This window comes from Passer domesticus, chromosome Z (assembly GCF_036417665.1).
Source record: "Passer domesticus isolate bPasDom1 chromosome Z, bPasDom1.hap1, whole genome shotgun sequence".
Classification (NCBI taxonomy): Eukaryota; Metazoa; Chordata; class Aves; order Passeriformes; family Passeridae; genus Passer; species Passer domesticus.
In genome coordinates, this window is record NC_087512.1 from 12,771,264 (window position 1) to 12,788,311 (window position 17,048).

Below are 17,048 nucleotides of genomic sequence, written 5' to 3' on the forward strand. Positions count from 1 at the left end.
TTGCTTTGTGAACTAGTGAGATGTTAAATGCATTGTCTTTCTATAAGCCCTGTCAAATATGAACTCAGGTTTGTTACCTGGAATACATCCACTAGTCCCAGCTGTCTTTTAATCAAAAGCAGGAGAGGCAGTCTGATAACAGACAAGAACAGTGGTGCATCTTTAGGGATAAAATCTAAATTGTGTATCTGTACATAGTACATATATCTGTTTTAATTACAATCTGCGTAAGCCTCTCATTCAGTAGCACAAGTTTAACTAACTTCTTCTTTCAGGCTTTTTATTGTGTTCTAGCTGAGTTCTGAGCTCCCTCCACACTGTGCTCCATTTCAATAGTTCAGTGTGGGCTGACAATAAGGATGAGAGTATTTATCTTGAAACACATCATATTAATCTCACAGATTTGGGCTGTGCAAAACAAGACTGGACAATGTTCTTACTTATAAGATGAACATGGGCAGTCAGTGACTGAAGCTCCTCTCCTGTGAGTATCTGCCCTGTTTTGTTCACCTCTTTGCACTCTACCCAGTGGCTTTTTTAGCACTGGCACACTAGATGACATCTGTGACTGTAATTCAAACCTCATTGCCTCCAGTGTGCTTCTAAGCCACCATGAGACTCCATTTCTCATCATTTTGTGTGACTCAGGCCTCTCCTGGCTTCTTTCCCTGATTGCTCCTTTGGAATGACACAGGAGCCTCCTCTCACCATAGGAATTTTGTTAACTCCTCACTAACCTCTAATGACAACCACCAAAGAAGTGGTTGCACTTTGCAAGTGCTATTCCAATATTTCTTCTTTTTTAAGGCTTTACATGGCCTGGCCTTAAAGACTATGTAGTAGGACACTAGTTGACTGAGTCCTGTGGGTGAAACCAGTTTTATTTGTCCTTTTCAATGTTTTATGGGTAACATTTACTCTGTTTGCTCTAATTCCTAATGGCATGAGAACTGATGGAGGCTAACTGCTATTTTCCCTAGTGGCATTTGGGAAATGCCCCATGGCCCGTCTTACAATTGTTTCTCAGTGAACTTCTGTCATCCTGCTTAGCAGAAGCTTAGTAAATGTGTGAAATTATCTGACCCAGGTTTCATATAAAAAAATTAAAAATTAGTGATTGACTCCTACTATCTGCCTGTATTTTCATACTGGCCCTGTTTACATGTTGGCAGCAGCCTGATACACTAAGCCCTTTAACTGATTGTGGGTTCATAATGGTGTAAATCGTAGGGAAAGTCATCCTTAATTCCCACTGGAATTTTGGAGGCCTAAACCAGGGTTTTCCAAATTTAGCTTAGGTACAGCTTGCTGAAACTCTTGGAAAGTATTTTAGGCTCTAAGCAATCACACTTAAATAGGTATGGTGCAGTAAGTCCTAGGCAGCAATAAAGGTATTCCAGTTTTATTCTTTTACTCATAGTGCTGATTCATTTTACCTTTCAAATAAACTGTACTTTGTTCTTCTTCGTTCTCCATATAGTCCACTGGGCCTGCCTGGTTTCCAGGTGCATTTTATGATCAGAAAGTTGGGTGTCTCACAGCTGAGGTTTTGGGGAATATCAGGAGCATCTGTAACATGAAAGGAAACCAAAACAGTTAGCTGATGTTTTGCCATCCTAGTGTGACATTTGGGTTACTGGCTTCCTGAAAGCATTGCTCTTTTGTTTTGCTGGGTCTAGATTGCATGCTTTAAAAATACATGGCAATAGCTTCACCCCAACCACAGAAGTAATATGCTTTTAAAAAATGACAATAAAATAGATGGATAATTATCAGCCCCATCTGACTAACACTTGACTCTAGAATTCTAAGTGGGTGGGTAATCTGGCAAATCTCATGCAAACATGTTCACAAGCTCCAGGCTCTGACCTGGAAGTATTTCACTGAAACTCTGCCAAGAGTTTTCTGAAATTCTGAGCATCAGTTCAGCTGCTGAGCAATGCAGGAATGCTGTCGGCTGTGCATCACATTTTCTAACATGTCAGCCCCACCACTGCTTGAATTCTCCAAACAAGTCGTGTCAAGAAAATAGGCCCTTTAGCATGAATTCCAAACTGAATTTGAAAATTAAAGCAAGCCCTGAATGGCTCATCCTCTTCACCATGGCTTTGGAAGTGTCCAGCTTTTCCTTTTAAGTCTTGTTCTTTGCGCCCACACTAGAGCAGTGATGAGTGCCTTGCTGGAAAACATGGGCAATGCTCCCAGAGAGAGGTAACCATGCAAACATGAGACTAGGGAGAGCACTGATTTCAGGTTTTGTACACTTAAGGTGTATGAAACTGGAAAAATGTATGCCAAAGGTAGAGCAACAATATCCACGTAGAGATTTATCCCCTTCTCTCTGCCCTGGAGAAAGAGAATTAACACACAAGGCAAGGGTGGCAGACTTAGCTCAGATTAAGAACAGTGAGCCAGAAAAAAAATGCCTGTTTTGCTAGACCTAGGCTTAACCAAAGTGTTGTGTATACATATTTACTTCCTTCATGTTTTCTTCCCCTCACCAGCAAGAGGACCGTAACAAGACCTCACCCTACTAAGCAGGTACTACAAAAAGAAGCACTGGTAAGAAAAGACTTGGCATCCCATCTGTTAAAAAAAAAAAAAGAAGTGAAGGAAAATCCTATGTGGTTGTCATAGCTTTCATTCTTGATCTATTTACATGGAAGATTTTCCCACAAAAGCAAATTCTGCGCAAATAACGTAAAAATGGTATATTGCTGAGAAGTAATAAAAGGCTGAATTCTGTTTTGCATTTCCTAGTGAATCCTTATCAGACCAAGTCAATGACAGGATGCACAGGCTGGTGATTGGAACATGCTTTCAAAATTATTCCAGTATCTCCTGTCTTTTTCCTCCACCCCAAGGACCTTAAGTTCAAAGGCAGGCATTTGTAATAGCGAATGGGATTCTAATAAGCAGCTATTGGAAGGTGACAACTCAAATCCCCTGTGAGGAAAAAACATAAAAAACTTTAAAGTAACCAATGTTGGGGAAGAAGAACAAGGTACATTAAGCCATTTGTTTTAATAGGTATCTGTTTCTGAACATATGTCTGAGCTTTGCATGGCTACACAGAGAAGATACAAAGTGAGTCAGTATCTTTAAAGAAAACAGTAAAAGGATGTTTTAGAAGAATGCACAGGAATTACTGCCTAGTTTCCTTTGCTGTAATTAGCTCCCAAGGAGCTTCTGCCCTGGATGAACATCTGTTGTTGCTGCAAATTTAACTGTTGTCTTCACTTGACTGACTGGTAAATGAATGTCTGCACTTACTGTTCTTGCTCTTACTCTCACCTAGTCATGGACTATACTAGAACAGCTGGAAACCTAAACTGATAGAAACTGGTAGAGAGGGGTTGAATATTCACATGGCAGTAAACTACTTGGCATTCCAGATCATGAAAAAGTACCTTAGAACATGAGACCAATGAGAGAAGGGGCAGGTTCTAAAGAGGGCTTACATGGACACATTCTCATACTTTGAGACTTGGTGTCTCCTCCATGAACTGGCCTTTCTACAGTGAAATCAAACAAGTACAACCCCTAGTCCAATTTCAAAGCCAAACTTCAAAACTTTTTCTCCCAGGAGGCAAAAAAAACACAATAGTATTTTTTCCCTAGCAGAACTGTAAGAATCTCAAAATGATTTTAATTTTCCTAAGGTTAGTAATCATGATACATACATCCTACAAACACGACACTTCCTTCCAACCCATTTTCAAGTCTGCACACTACATTTGTTCCACTGGTATTTGAAACACTGGCATTTAACACTCTGATGGCATGGCTTCGACGGCTCAATTGCATCATTGTATAGGATTTTGATCCATAAGTCATATTTGTTATGTGCTGATCTTCTTCATGGACACAACAGAACGTCAAATCTGAACCCACTGCCACCACAGGGTCCAGAGGAAACACTCCACTTCCACCAGGCTCGGTATCTTTTCCTAGCAGAGAAGGAAGAAAAACAAACAAAAAAAACCAAACATGAACAATTTGCTATAAACATGGTGCTGATCAGCTAAAATGTGACAGAGGAGCACTCCAATGCATACAAATAAATATTTCCTAGGTTTCATTAACTAGTGATTGTGTTTTCACTAATCAAAACAGTCTCAAACATCACCACCTAATGCTCATCCTCTGACCTTGGCTTAGTTCTTATAAAGAAATAAAAGTCCATGTGGTTGCAAGGGAACAAACATACCTGGGATCACTTCTGCTGGGCTCCAGTCGCTCCAATCCTTGGGGCCGACAAACTGTGTTGCATTAATGTAACAGCGAATCTTCACATAGTGTGATGTGCACTCCAAAGGCATATCGGATGTCCAGTTCCAAGAAAGAATGACATCTTCACCAGTCAGTTTTGAGTAGTATGTAACCTGCAAAGTTTTGCACCAAGAAATCAACCAAGACAGAACTTATGAACACCTGTTAATACAATGGCCTATAATCTCCAAAGTGTCAATAGAATGGCAAATTAGGTGAAGTGAATCATACTTTGATTATTGGAGTGTTTGATTATTTTGATTATTGGAATGTTCCACCTAACTTTTAGTTGTGCTATGAATTTACCAGGACAAAAGTTCAAGTTGCTAAACAGCCCAACAGCTAGGTAGACTGTCAGCCAGAAATACCAGAGGGCAGACATTTGAGGGAGAGCAGGAGGATTCCCAAGTACTTAAAGAGGTACACTGCTCTGTGTCCAGTTTTACACAGTAAAACTGTGTCCAGTTTTACTGCACCCTGGGCTTTTCATGGGCAGCAAAATGTTCCAACTTCTCCAAAATAAAACTCTTCTAATTTTAGTCCCAGACTTTTCGTCTTTTCTCCATTATTAAAATTTATAGCACAGAGCTACAAACTGGCCTGGAAGAACTCTGATTAAAAAAAAAAAAAAGAAAAAAGCAAGCTGAGCATTCAGAGATGACCAAGACTAGAGACACTATTGAAGATATAGAGACAAAGGTGTAAAGTATCTGCCAAATTTTGCTGTGACTAAGTACCAACAGTTCAGTAGCCAGTGTTCCCATAACTGTGAAATTTAACAAGTTACCTGCCAGAAGCATGATTACACTCAGGTTCTGCAAAGCTCCACTATCTTCATCGTTCCCATTTTTGTTCAAGTGACCTCTCAGAACATTACCAAAGGCAAAAACTGTACATATATTTTTCATAAAAGAAGAAAGGGACTTACTTGTGTGACTATTTCCATAGCTTCTTTTCGGAGTATCTGAATCTGCCAAAGGGCATCCAGTCCATATGGGAAGACCGATCCATTATCACTCCACTTCAGATTTAACGTGGAAGTTGGAAAGTCAGGCATTAAACTAAGAATTTGTGGGGTGACAGGAACAAAGGCTTGAAAAAGAGGCAGGGGGAGAAAAAAAAAAGCCATATTCAGGTCATTAGCCAGCAGCACCAGCCCTACAGGTGTTTAACAGCCACATCCCGGTGCTCTGAACTGGCTAGTAGCCACACAAACTTGTTACTCAACCTCTGTAATTAGAACAAGGCTCTGTGGCTACTTGAGCATGAGAGTTCTCAGGAAATCAGAAGTGCTGATGAATCATCAGGCAGCATTTTCTTTTAATACCTCAGCATATAGATGGGCGAGTAATTAATTGTGAATATGACTCTTCACAACGCATAGTAGGGAAGATATCCCATCTTTCCCAACCTTCATTCAATACCACAATGATAAAGGAAATATGGTAGCAGTGTTTGAAATGTGCATGAGAACATTTCTAGGGAGAATGGTGGGAAAAAAAATCCCCAAAAGAAGAAGTATGTTTTGGAGACCAGTAGGGAAGTGGGGACTTGCAACAAAAGGGAGAGTAGCAAGGAAGATAGAAGAAGCTCACATGAGGTTTTGAAGATCACAGTGAAAGTGATTTTAAGCTACAAGTATTAAGGGCATGAGATCCTGACAGGGACAGGACAGGGAGATTAAACAGAAGCATCTCTTCTAAAAATGTGTTGTGGTGAAGCAAGAGGTTGAGAAGCAGGGAAGAACCTCGGTAATACAGGGGTTATAGCAGTTCATTGGGCCTGGTGCAAATGAAAACATTTTAAAAATATGTGTGATACATCCAACTTTAGTCCTGACCAAGGATCTGAGAGCCTGCAAAGTGTTCAGCACAATCAATACACTGCTCACAATAACCTGTGATGAACCTGAGAGATTTATCATGTACACCAAATATTTTTGAGTTGCATTTTGTGTAAGTTCTTGAGCTGCTCTTGACTGGAAAGAGAACCATGGATAAGAAGTGTTACTGATATTAGAATTTGACCACACTGAAGCCATAAGCAGGCAAAGCAAAGGCAAAAACTAGACCAAGCATGGCAGATTGTGTCATTGCCATCTTCTGTTTACAACTTCCTTCTTTGCCTGGAAGGAAGTGGGAAAAAGTCTAATTTACTTATGGAAGTAGTTTAGGAATTTGTTTACAAATGCTTCCTAATTTCTAACTAGGACTAAAAAGGGAAAAGAATGAGGGATATAACATTGTTGTATTTTGTTTTCCTCCTCACATTCTGCCCTTGATTTTTTTCTGTTATGAACTGTGTGTAACAGGAGTACTCTTTCTCTTGAAGGGTTAGAGAAAAACATTTATGAAAATATATGGAAGCTTTTCATGGAGTCAGGATATCAACATTGTAGATACAGGAATGCTGCCAAAGAAACCTGCAAGCATACACATCTGAAAAGCTGTCAAACATAGTATAAATGCCTTAGGTACACACATATGACCTGATACTTACAGATGTTTTTCTGGTGAATTACAAATTCTCTGGTAGCAAAAGCAGCTCCCGAACTTTTGATTGTCACTGTGATGGAGCTTTCTGGAATTGGAATCTCAACCCTTCTCTCCTTAGTTTTAAAACACGCTTGAGGGGTAAGGTCACTAGAAAGACAAACAGGATTAAGCAGTTATTTCAGCTGATAGGAAGCTAAGGCAAGTTAAGTCCTATTCTTGCACACTAATAGAACACAAATTCTCTGTAATAAACAGAAAATTCCATATGGAGTTTGTGAAGGAGTGAGACTTGCTTGGGCTTTGGTTAATGTCAGATTAATGGCATTCCCTCATCTTTCAAGTCACTTTTATCATAGTGGTAGATTATGCAGTGGCTGCATAATGCAACCAACCAGCTGTTAAGCGAACACTTCAAAGTGAAGACCTTGCTTTTTAACCAAAATCATAGAATCACTAAGGTTGCAAAAAACCTTTAAGGTCATCAAATGCAACTGTTAACCTAGCACAAACACCATGTTCACCATTCAACCATGTTCTTAAGTACCACATCCACATTTTTAACACTTGCGGGAATGGTGACTCTACCAATTCATTGGGCAGTCTGGTCCAATAATTTACAACCCTTTATGTGAAAAAAAATTTCTTAATATCTAATTAAACTTGAGGTCAACAAAAGACATGTTTCTGAAATCTAGTCACCATGAATCAACATTTTAAAATAAGAAAAACAAAAAACCCCAAACCAAGCCTAATAGCATTGTCTCTTCCCTTTGTGTTTCCTGACTCACTCTCCCTCCATTTCTTTTCAACCCAAGTGCCCTCACATGGGTTGAAAGAGAAGGATTAATACCCATGTCCAATCTTTTAGCTCCCTTCTGCTGCTCAGTTCACAGGAAAAGAGCAGAAAGCAGGGCAGAGGATTCCTAAGATCCCAGGTGAAAATGTAGCCTGTGCTTAATGTTTGTGCAGTGCTCAGCACAATGTGATCTGGCTTTTGTCTTTAAGATGTAGATATATACAGGAAACAATAATGGATGGGTCAAGTCCCTTTGCTCATTATCACTGATATGCAACTAGAAAGTCAGAAAGTTTGGAAAAATCCAGACCTTCCTCTTGGGGGAATGACGGCAGGAAGGAAAGCAGAGAGAACAATGCCAGACTTCCTGCTGAAGGACTGTTACTCACTTATGAACTGGAACAGGACCCTGGAGCTCCCATCAGCTGGAGTCAAGAACTTGGGTTGAACTCACAAGATTCTGGGCTAGCAAAGGCCAGCTGAGACTTGAGTGCTCAGAAAGGCTGTTCCTCTTTGGTACTGAGATATTATTAGAGGATGTTTGGGCAACTGAAAAACAAAACCTCTTTCCCTCAGGGATGTCTGCTCAGACTTTCTGCTTCAGGGACCCCAGCCTGTCCTGCTTTGCTAAGGAGAAACAGCAGAAGCTACATGATTGTTCCTGTTCAGAGGGCAGTACCTCATGAACTCTGCACTTCTGAACTCTGGCCACAGAGTCATATATATGGTGTTTTTTAAATAGAAATGATAGCTGGCAATGCAGCAGGAATAATGAGACACAGAAAATCAAGCATGTAGGTGGACTAAGTGCAGCCAAGCCCTGGGACCCCAAGGAAAAGTCTGGGCTGCCTGCAGAATTTACAGGAAAAAAAAAAAAAAGACAGTACAAATATCTGGACTGGGGGTAGGATCAAGATGCAGAATGGATTTGAACTCATCCCTAGCACATGATAAGTATTTGGCAGACCCACAGCATGGGGAATTGAACATGTAGTTCTCATTAGTGAAAAAACACACAGAAGATTTAAGTTTTTTTAAACTTTTCTCAAAATTCTCAACTTGCATTCACTTCAGAAAAGCTGTTTCAATTGCAAAATAATTTTTATGTTTCCTCTAATACAGCTTAAAATTTATAAAAGGTTCTAAGGCAGTCACTGATTGTTCATGTTTTTCCACATAAAATCCACGTGAATCTCAAACTTGTGTCCTATTCTACTGCTTTGGCCCACAACATAAGGATTCATTGCTTCCAACTCTCATTTCCTTTTGGACTGAACCTGTTTTGAAGATATCCCTCATGAAATCTCTGACCAACGGATAGGCAGACATACAGAGAAGTCTGAGTAAATAAGAGCATCTTCCAGTCCTTTGAAAACAGCAAGAAGATTTTGGCAGGCAAATTATTAGCATGGAACAGCTTTGCCAGAAACCCTGCCATTGCCTGAGTTAACAGGGCCTAGGGGAAGCACCACCCAAGGAAAACTGGTGGGGAGATGCTGGGAAACAACAGCATCACAATTTCCATGGGCAGTGACTGAGAAAAAACTGTACCTTCATCACAATTTCATACTTTTTAACCAGGTATGTGGAGAGACTTACTTGGTAGTGTAGCAAAAGTCAGTTTGTCCATGTCTTCCTCTAGAAGAGACATCCCAAGTACAGAGCATTTTGTGTAAATTGTGCGTTACACATTTCAAATTCTGGGGGTACCTGGGAGAGCCTGAAATCATATAAAAAATACAGTAAAAAAACTGCAGGTCAAAAATGAGCAACTGTAAAACATTTTTTCACATCTGTAGCCATTCTTCTTAAATTTTTATTGCATGCATGCCTGGCCAATATTTTAAAACTGTTGAATGATTTGTGTGGCTGATTAGACAGCCACAGACTCATAGACTTGTGGAGATACCTGAGGTATGAATTTATACTCATGCATATAACAGAGGCAGCTGCCTCTTTCCACAGTACCCGTTCCTTGCCTAGCCTAATAAGCAGGCTTTGGGCCAATGGCAAAACCACAAGCTTTGATTTTAACCTAATGAGATTTTTGCTCTCCTCCATGTCATACATGGAGGGCAATTAATGACAGAAGGACAGTTAATGATAAGGTGTGAAACGGTTGAAGAGATCCAACGTATACAGCACAAAGGCTTCAATGCAGACATCTACATCAATGCATATGCAGACTATCAGTGGTACTATGGAGAATTTAACATTCCTTTTTGCACTGGTTTGCAAGATGCTGCTGGGTGTTGGTGGAAAGCAGAGACCAGGCGTTACATTGCCTCCATCCCTATGGTGGTGTGGGGCCACAGAGGTGACAGGTTTTGGACATACATATAGTAGGAAAGCAATGAAATTACAAGGTACAGAAGCTACAGAGAAAAATGAGTTAGTGAATTACATTGCAATGAACTTACCTATCTCTTGGCTAGATATTAAGCTTCTTAAGCATAAAATAGCTAGTGCTAAAAGGCAGCGGAGGCTTGAGTTCTTCCACATTCTTCTAGTGTTTGTTTTAAGAATAGCAGCTTTAAGCAAGAGTAAACGTCATCTTCCAACAAGCTGGTCAGTTCTAAAATTAAATACAGAAATAAAGAAAAAAACCCCAAAGTTTTAAATTCTGGACTTGGTATGCCACAAATGCCACTTTTTGTTCCATATACTTTTCTTCCTCAGTAATGTTCCCAGGCATGACAACTCCTTTTCCTTCATCTGGCAAACAAACCTCTTCTCTGTTACAACAACTCCTTGATTCATGCATTTTCTCTAAGATATTTCCTCAAGAATCAGAGAAATATAAAACTCTACAGTTCATAGGTACTCTTCAGGACTATTTAATATCAGAACTGAACAGACATGGCAGAGTATTCTCCTAGAATAAGCCTCTTTATCTTAGATTAAATGCCATATCTACAAAGGATATTGTATACCATGAATGGAAATGTCCTCTGATTAATTTATGCACTTAAGACCAAACACACCATCTGTTTTCTTCTTTCCTCTGCTCAATTTTCAAAAAGCTGTGATTCAAACCTAAGGGGTGCCCTAGACATTGCAGAACCAGATCTGATCACCGAGGATCACTGGTTCAATCCAGTGTTAACTAATAACCCTTGGAGGGAAAATAATGGAGAAAAAAAAAGTGAGCCATTCCTTTATCAAAAAATACTTTTTGCTGAAACTACCGACCGTAACATAAAAACTTATCTGGAATATTATGTTTAGTGTGTTCACTGAAGATTTAACAAGTTTCTTGTTTTAAAAAGAGAAGCTCAGCTGTTCAGCAGGGCCCTGGGAACACACTCAGTTCCACCCACACATCAACCACTTTCAGATTTTATTCTCAGAAGGGGAAAACTGCAAGAAAACCTATCCAAAATCTCAGTCAATACCTGGTGCATGGTTTCCCTGCTACCTGAAATCTTTGAAGACATAAGCACCCTTCCAGAGACCATGTAGCCAGAGGTCTTCTCAGCAACCAACAGCAAGAGCTGAGTCATCTTCATGTTAGAATCTGACCAAGCCAACCTGTCCTACAGAGCAGCTTTGTTCCCATTTTGTCCAGGATTCTACTTTGAAAGGCTTCTGACCTTGACTCAGAAATATCTTCCAAAGCCAGGCAAACATCATCAGAATAACAAACTTTGTCTAAAAGTCTCTGTAATTTTAAAAAAAGCCCCTTTACACAGAAGTTTCCTGCACCACCAGGTCTGTGCTCCCTCATCCCCTGTATTTTTATGAGCTTGGTTCATTGGGGTTTTTTTTGTTTGTTTTTTGTTGGTGTGTTGTTTTGTTTTTTTTTTTTTTTTTTTTTTTTTTAAATTTTTTTTAGGGAATCTTCCCTTAGGGGACAGCTGGAAATGCGTGAAATGCTCTTCTGTCTGTTACCAATCTGCACTGTGTGAGGAGAAACACAGTAGCACTATGCCAAATAATGCAGAGCTGCTCACAGAAGCCATTTCTCTTCTCTCTCTCGGTCTGCAATAACCAGGATGAAGGAAAGGTCCAGGCAGCACAAGAGATGAGAGAAATGCTACAGTCAGGACCGCTGTTACATATGGAGGGGCACCCATAAAACTTAGTTATTATTTTAATTTCAGCATGTTCTCAAATCACTTGAAAACCTCACAAAACATACACTAATATAAGCTACACTGCCCCCAGAGAATATTTTTCATATATTCCTAATTTGTAATATCCATGCTGTGCAGCTTGTTAAAAGCCAAATCAGGAGCAGAGGTTGACAAATTTAGGTAAAGATGAATCAAGAACCAACCAGCACACAAAATGTATTAATCTCTGTGCCAAATTCCCCCCTCTGCATTCTGGTGTATCTCAGGGTACTCATATTGCACTTCTCCATGTCATTAATGAAAATATGGATTGTTATCTACAGGTTTAAACTTTGCTCACAAACCTCTGGCAGTGAAGCGAATACCATTCAGTCAGGCCTGGGAGCTACATGAATAAAATGACTGATTTCTATTTCAGTCTGTGAAGTATATGCAAATTTTATCTGTTTCTGAGAACTTCTTCAAAGGCTATTTCTGTTTTGCAGAAAAGTGCAAACCCAAAATTTCAAGCTCTATAGCACAATCAATTGACAGTCCTCTATCAGCTGGCAAAGTCAAGGAAAGATTAAAAGGCACTAATACCACTTGAAGAAGAGAGAACTGAACTGTGATGTTAATTAAATCCCAAGCCTTTCATATTAATCCCAAATCTCTAAACACATTACCTGTGTAGATACATGCAAAACCTGCTTGGTCATGCCAGATTTATGAGGTAGATTCAGCAACTATGTGTGTGTCTGTGTGCGTGTGTGTTTTAGGAAAATCTGGTATTTTGCACCTCTTTCAACACATACCTCACTGAGTTGTCCTCCTACTGCAGAAGTTTTAAGAGTAACATCATAGCAGTGTATTACAAGAAATCTGAGTCATACCAAATTCTCCTAACTAAAGCACAGTTTTAATTTCAGTTTCAGAGTCAGGCACAGAAGTGAACTTATGTAGTCTCATGCAGGGTACGATGAGAGTCTTGTAAACCATGATCTTTTGTAACAAGAATAGACTTCCTCGCTCTTATGTTCTTATTCACATTTTATAACTTGCTGAAAAGTTGGCAATTAGAAGCCGCATGTCACATAATTAAATGCCATTAGTCAGGAGAAAAGATTCCCATTTATAGGCTTGTTTTAATTAAAAAGTTACAAAATCATTGAAGTACTTTAAAAATAGGAAATTTACTTTCTTTGGATGAAAGCTGCCTTCCATCAGTTCACAACTAACTCAAACAAGGCATGGATGTTTTTCCTTACCCTGAAAGATATGAAAAGCATATTATCCTCTAGACAGAGGTACTCTTAGAAGCAGGGATATTTATTTGGGACAAGAGAGCTCAACATTGTCAAAAGAAGGTAAAACCTTGACCATGGTTGCCTGGAGTGCAACCAGAGCAGTTCTTACTAAATACGAATGTCTTTAGACTGCAGGTCTTTGTTTTTAAAAACAATATAAAGGGTGTTAAGTCCATTGTCTCCACCAGAAAAAGCTATTGGAATTAAACCAGTTCTACCAGTTGGCCATCTTAAAAAATAGCACATCCCATAACAATCTCATTTCCTTGGGCAATATATTCATGCCACTTCACTGGCACTATCATCAGCATTCCAAATGTGCTCCACAACGATCTCTTCATCCATTTTAAGCACATTACTTTGTCCTATCCCCAGCAGACAAAGAACAGTTTATCCTTTGTCTTGCACCAACCTCTTACATAGAAGATGACTGATATCAGATCTCCAATAGCACCTCCCTTAAAAACTCCAATTTTTTTTTCACCATTTCCCAGTCTCAGTTTTTAGATTTCTGATCATTCCTGGAATAAACATTTCTCCGTGAACCAAAGCTGCTGTATCCACAGTTTTGAAATATCTCTGCCCTGAGGCCTGAGCATTATCAAGAACAATGAAGGAACTTTCCGAAGGCAAACCTGTGTGTTTACACAGCCCATGCCATATTTGCTTTCTCCTACATTCAGACCTTGTTGATTCAATATCAGTGTGTGATCCAGCCTGAGATACTGTACAAAGCTGCCACGTAGCTGTTTATTTAGTACTTCAGACTCCAATCTCATCCTCAAATATACTGCAAACCTCCTGACTGAGCATGAGTATGTTTGCAAAGCAAATTCACCTTAAAGTCTTTGCCTGAAAAGGTCTTTCACTTTTAAGATTTTAAAATACAGAAAGAGCCTCCCACAAATCTATGGTCAGTAAAAAAATTGTGGGTGCATACAGAAAGTATTCACATGCAAATTCATGCCATAACAGCAGGCTTGAATGACAGGCTTCAGTGTAAATTGCCCTTCTTTAAAAGCATCTACTACCAGCAGGATTTCATAATACATGCTAGAAGGCACAGCACATGGGAATGCCCTGACTTCCATGCAGGGCATCATGTCATACTACCCTTGCACCTGTGGTCAGAAAAAAGAAATTCTGAATTTCTTTTAATGCAGACAAAGTAGCAAAAGAACAGTTAGATTCAGATTCTTAACCACTGGAGCCAGCAGTTGGTGGCCAATATTTAAAAGAGCTCGATAGTCATAATGGACTACTTTAAAGACATTTTGATGCAGTCAGTGCATCTAGTAATGATCAGACAGATCAGAAAGGGAAAAGTACTCCAAGACAATAATGGGAAAATACGTGAGGACAGCTTTGCTTCAAAACCTTGTCAGCTGTAAAGAAGGTTAAAGTTTCTGTGACAGAGAAAATGAGGGCAGCTAAGATAGCTGCCCTCTTTAGACTTAACCTCTTAAAGGGGAAAGCAGAAAATTAACTGGTATGTCTCTTTCTGAATGTGTTCGTTATTACTTATTTCTTGGCTTAACTGGCTCTGTGTATTTTTTTTTTTCAGCAAAGCTGAACAAATGCTCAATTCTCTTTAAAAAAAAGTGTTTTCTTAGTCAGTTGTAACATACCAGTTCTCTAAGCACAAAAGTTCTGCAAAGCTTTGTTGTACTTTTGAGTTTTCTGGTCTCAGAATGTATTTCATTGTCAAGTGCTTGGAAACCACTTTGAAAACAAACAAACAAACCAGCTAAAGAAAAAAAAAAATCAATAATCTTCCCAGCCTGCTTTCTGCCTGCAGCCTGATCTGACAATCACAAGCCTCCAGAAACATTTTTTTAAAATGTCTATGAATTGAGGATTAGTTGCTGGACTTTATATATATATATATATATATAATTCTGCTCCAGAAGCAGATACCTGAAAAGAAATCTGTTTATATAAAAGATTTAGGAAACTAAGTGAAGAATTCTAGATGAAACCACAAAATCAGTAAAAATATATGTAGTAAAGGCAAATGAAGAAGTCTCTTTGTCAATAAACTTTCTCAAGTAAAAATATTTATTTTGCTCCACAGCTAACGGTACCATAACAATTTACCACCAAATGGGGTATTAAAAGCTCTCAAGGAAAATTATTACATAGCATACCACCAAAATATTGTACAGAATGATAAGAGGCTGCATTTCTGGCAATACTAGACAGCTATCATCCCAAATATGATCAGTCAGAAATGCAGGTGCTATGTATGTGTCTATATCAAACCTTTCTAGAAGAAAAATTACTCTGCTCAGCAGGTAGAGAAAGATCATTTTACTTGTCTTTGCTGAAGGATACTAATTTAACCTTCAAAGTGAAAGAAAACACTCACATACAGGTAAAAATGCATATATCAAGTTATGCATTCTACTGTTGCTAACTGAAAGCTTCCAATAAAATTCCCCTATCTGAAAAACCATGCCAGAAGTACACATTTCTGGGAAACCAAGCAAATAGCCAATACAGCTGACAGTAAAGGCAATGAACACAGAAACATAAGATGAACGGCCTTTCTTTAGTACAGCTGATCCCACAGGTTTCAGTCTATGACTTTAAAGCTAGCTGGGAGAGGGAGCTTGGCTGTTTTTCAATAGAGTACATTCTTCCACCTCCTTGAAAAAATTTCCAAAGTTGAGACAAAAATCTCTAGTAATCTAGATGCAGGCTTTCCCTTTCCGTTTTATAACATGGCATTATTCCACTTTATAGAAGATTTGCAGGACGTGAATCACCAAAACTTGTTTATAAACGGAGACTGAGTCCCATTTGGGAATCTGGCTTTCCCCAGTTCTGAGGAATTAATTTAAAAGTCTGCTATTTCTTTTCTGAAAGCTGATAAAATAATTCAAGTTTCCTATCTGCACCAAATGTCTTCTAATCTGCTGCAGAAGAAAAGAAAACAAAGACAGGGTGTTAATATATTATTCATTAAATGTGCAGGAGTACACAAGGCCAAACTTACAATCCTATGAGACATTTGTTTTGTTAGGGTCTTTTTTCTGTCAACCATGAGAAGAAAAATTCCCTCCTCACTGCTTCCTCTAGCTGCCAAACAGCAGCATCACCTCTGAAATACCGCAGTTAATCTTGCAGGCTCCCCAGCCTGCCTCTGCAAGGAGAAGTGAGAAGTCAGGAGAGAAGCTCAGTGCAAGGATCAACACTTCAACGTGTCGTTTTCAAAGCTCCTGGTCTCAAGCACCACCTACAGACACGATCATTTAAGATCAATCAAAGAAATTTACCAACAAGGGTAAAAGTGCACCCCAGATGAAGTATGTCACCTGTCTCAGCTTCTAAGGCCAACTTGTAATTGCACCTGTATTCCAGTATTTTTAGTTCTTCCTTTTTTTTCTTTTTTTTTTTTTCTTCTGATTCCAGGACTGTTAGATACTATGGAAATACAAATAAGCAAGCTGCAGACTGGGAAAGCTGCAGGGTATTTCCAGGTGGCGATTTGCATGAGAAGCACCTTTCCCTGGCAAACACATGAGATATGACAAATTCATGAACAAGCGCCACAACTCAAGGATGATTTTACGAAAGCATTTAGTACCTGCTGGAGAGCACAACACACACACAGAAATTGAGACACTCGGGACCTCCCTTTGGAAATAAAGGAAAATATGTAGCAGAAGCAGATATCAAATACTTCGTATTTGTACAATGTATACAATTTTGAGATGGATTTGGAAAGTACAATGCAAGACTCCTTCATGTTACTCACGTAAAACAAAATATCCCCACCAAATAAGAACAAGACAGAGACCACTGGGAAGAATACCTCTGCTGGGACCAATGAGCTGGAGAGAAAAAAGCACAGTGATACTGAAGAGGTGGAGCAGTCAGGCACAGCAGTGGGCTGAAGGGGCAATAAAAAGCAAAGAAACACTGTAGGAACTGATGATATTTTTCCACCACAATCAAAAGGTAACTTATTAGGCAGCTTTTCTTGTTTTTTGAGCAAAATACGCATTTTGGACACTCTGCCTTTTGCTGTCATTGATTTATGCCTGTTTTCAATTAAACTATGTTAACTTAAAAACTCTCAGTCCTACCAGAGTATTTTTTCATGCATTGTTCACTGTTC

The 17,048-nt window shown here is 39.2% G+C and overlaps 1 protein-coding gene across 2 annotated transcripts in view; it reads right to left on the reverse strand.

Moving 5' to 3' along the window:
• Nucleotides 1–17,048, reverse strand: part of LOC135289265 (leukemia inhibitory factor receptor-like) — a 53,422-nt gene that overhangs the window by 23,259 nt on the left and 13,115 nt on the right. For both annotated transcript variants that reach the window (XM_064402724.1, XM_064402723.1), the window contains exons 2-8: nucleotides 9,984–10,138; nucleotides 9,163–9,283; nucleotides 6,772–6,914; nucleotides 5,201–5,364; nucleotides 4,211–4,385; nucleotides 3,684–3,950; nucleotides 1,437–1,569 (exon numbers count right to left, since the gene is read on the reverse strand). In XM_064402724.1, the coding sequence (XP_064258794.1) occupies nucleotides 1,437–1,569; nucleotides 3,684–3,950; nucleotides 4,211–4,385; nucleotides 5,201–5,364; nucleotides 6,772–6,914; nucleotides 9,163–9,283; nucleotides 9,984–10,065 (1,085 nt within the window). In that variant the 5' untranslated portion in view covers nucleotides 10,066–10,138. The remainder of the gene's footprint in view (nucleotides 1–1,436; nucleotides 1,570–3,683; nucleotides 3,951–4,210; nucleotides 4,386–5,200; nucleotides 5,365–6,771; nucleotides 6,915–9,162; nucleotides 9,284–9,983; nucleotides 10,139–17,048) is intronic.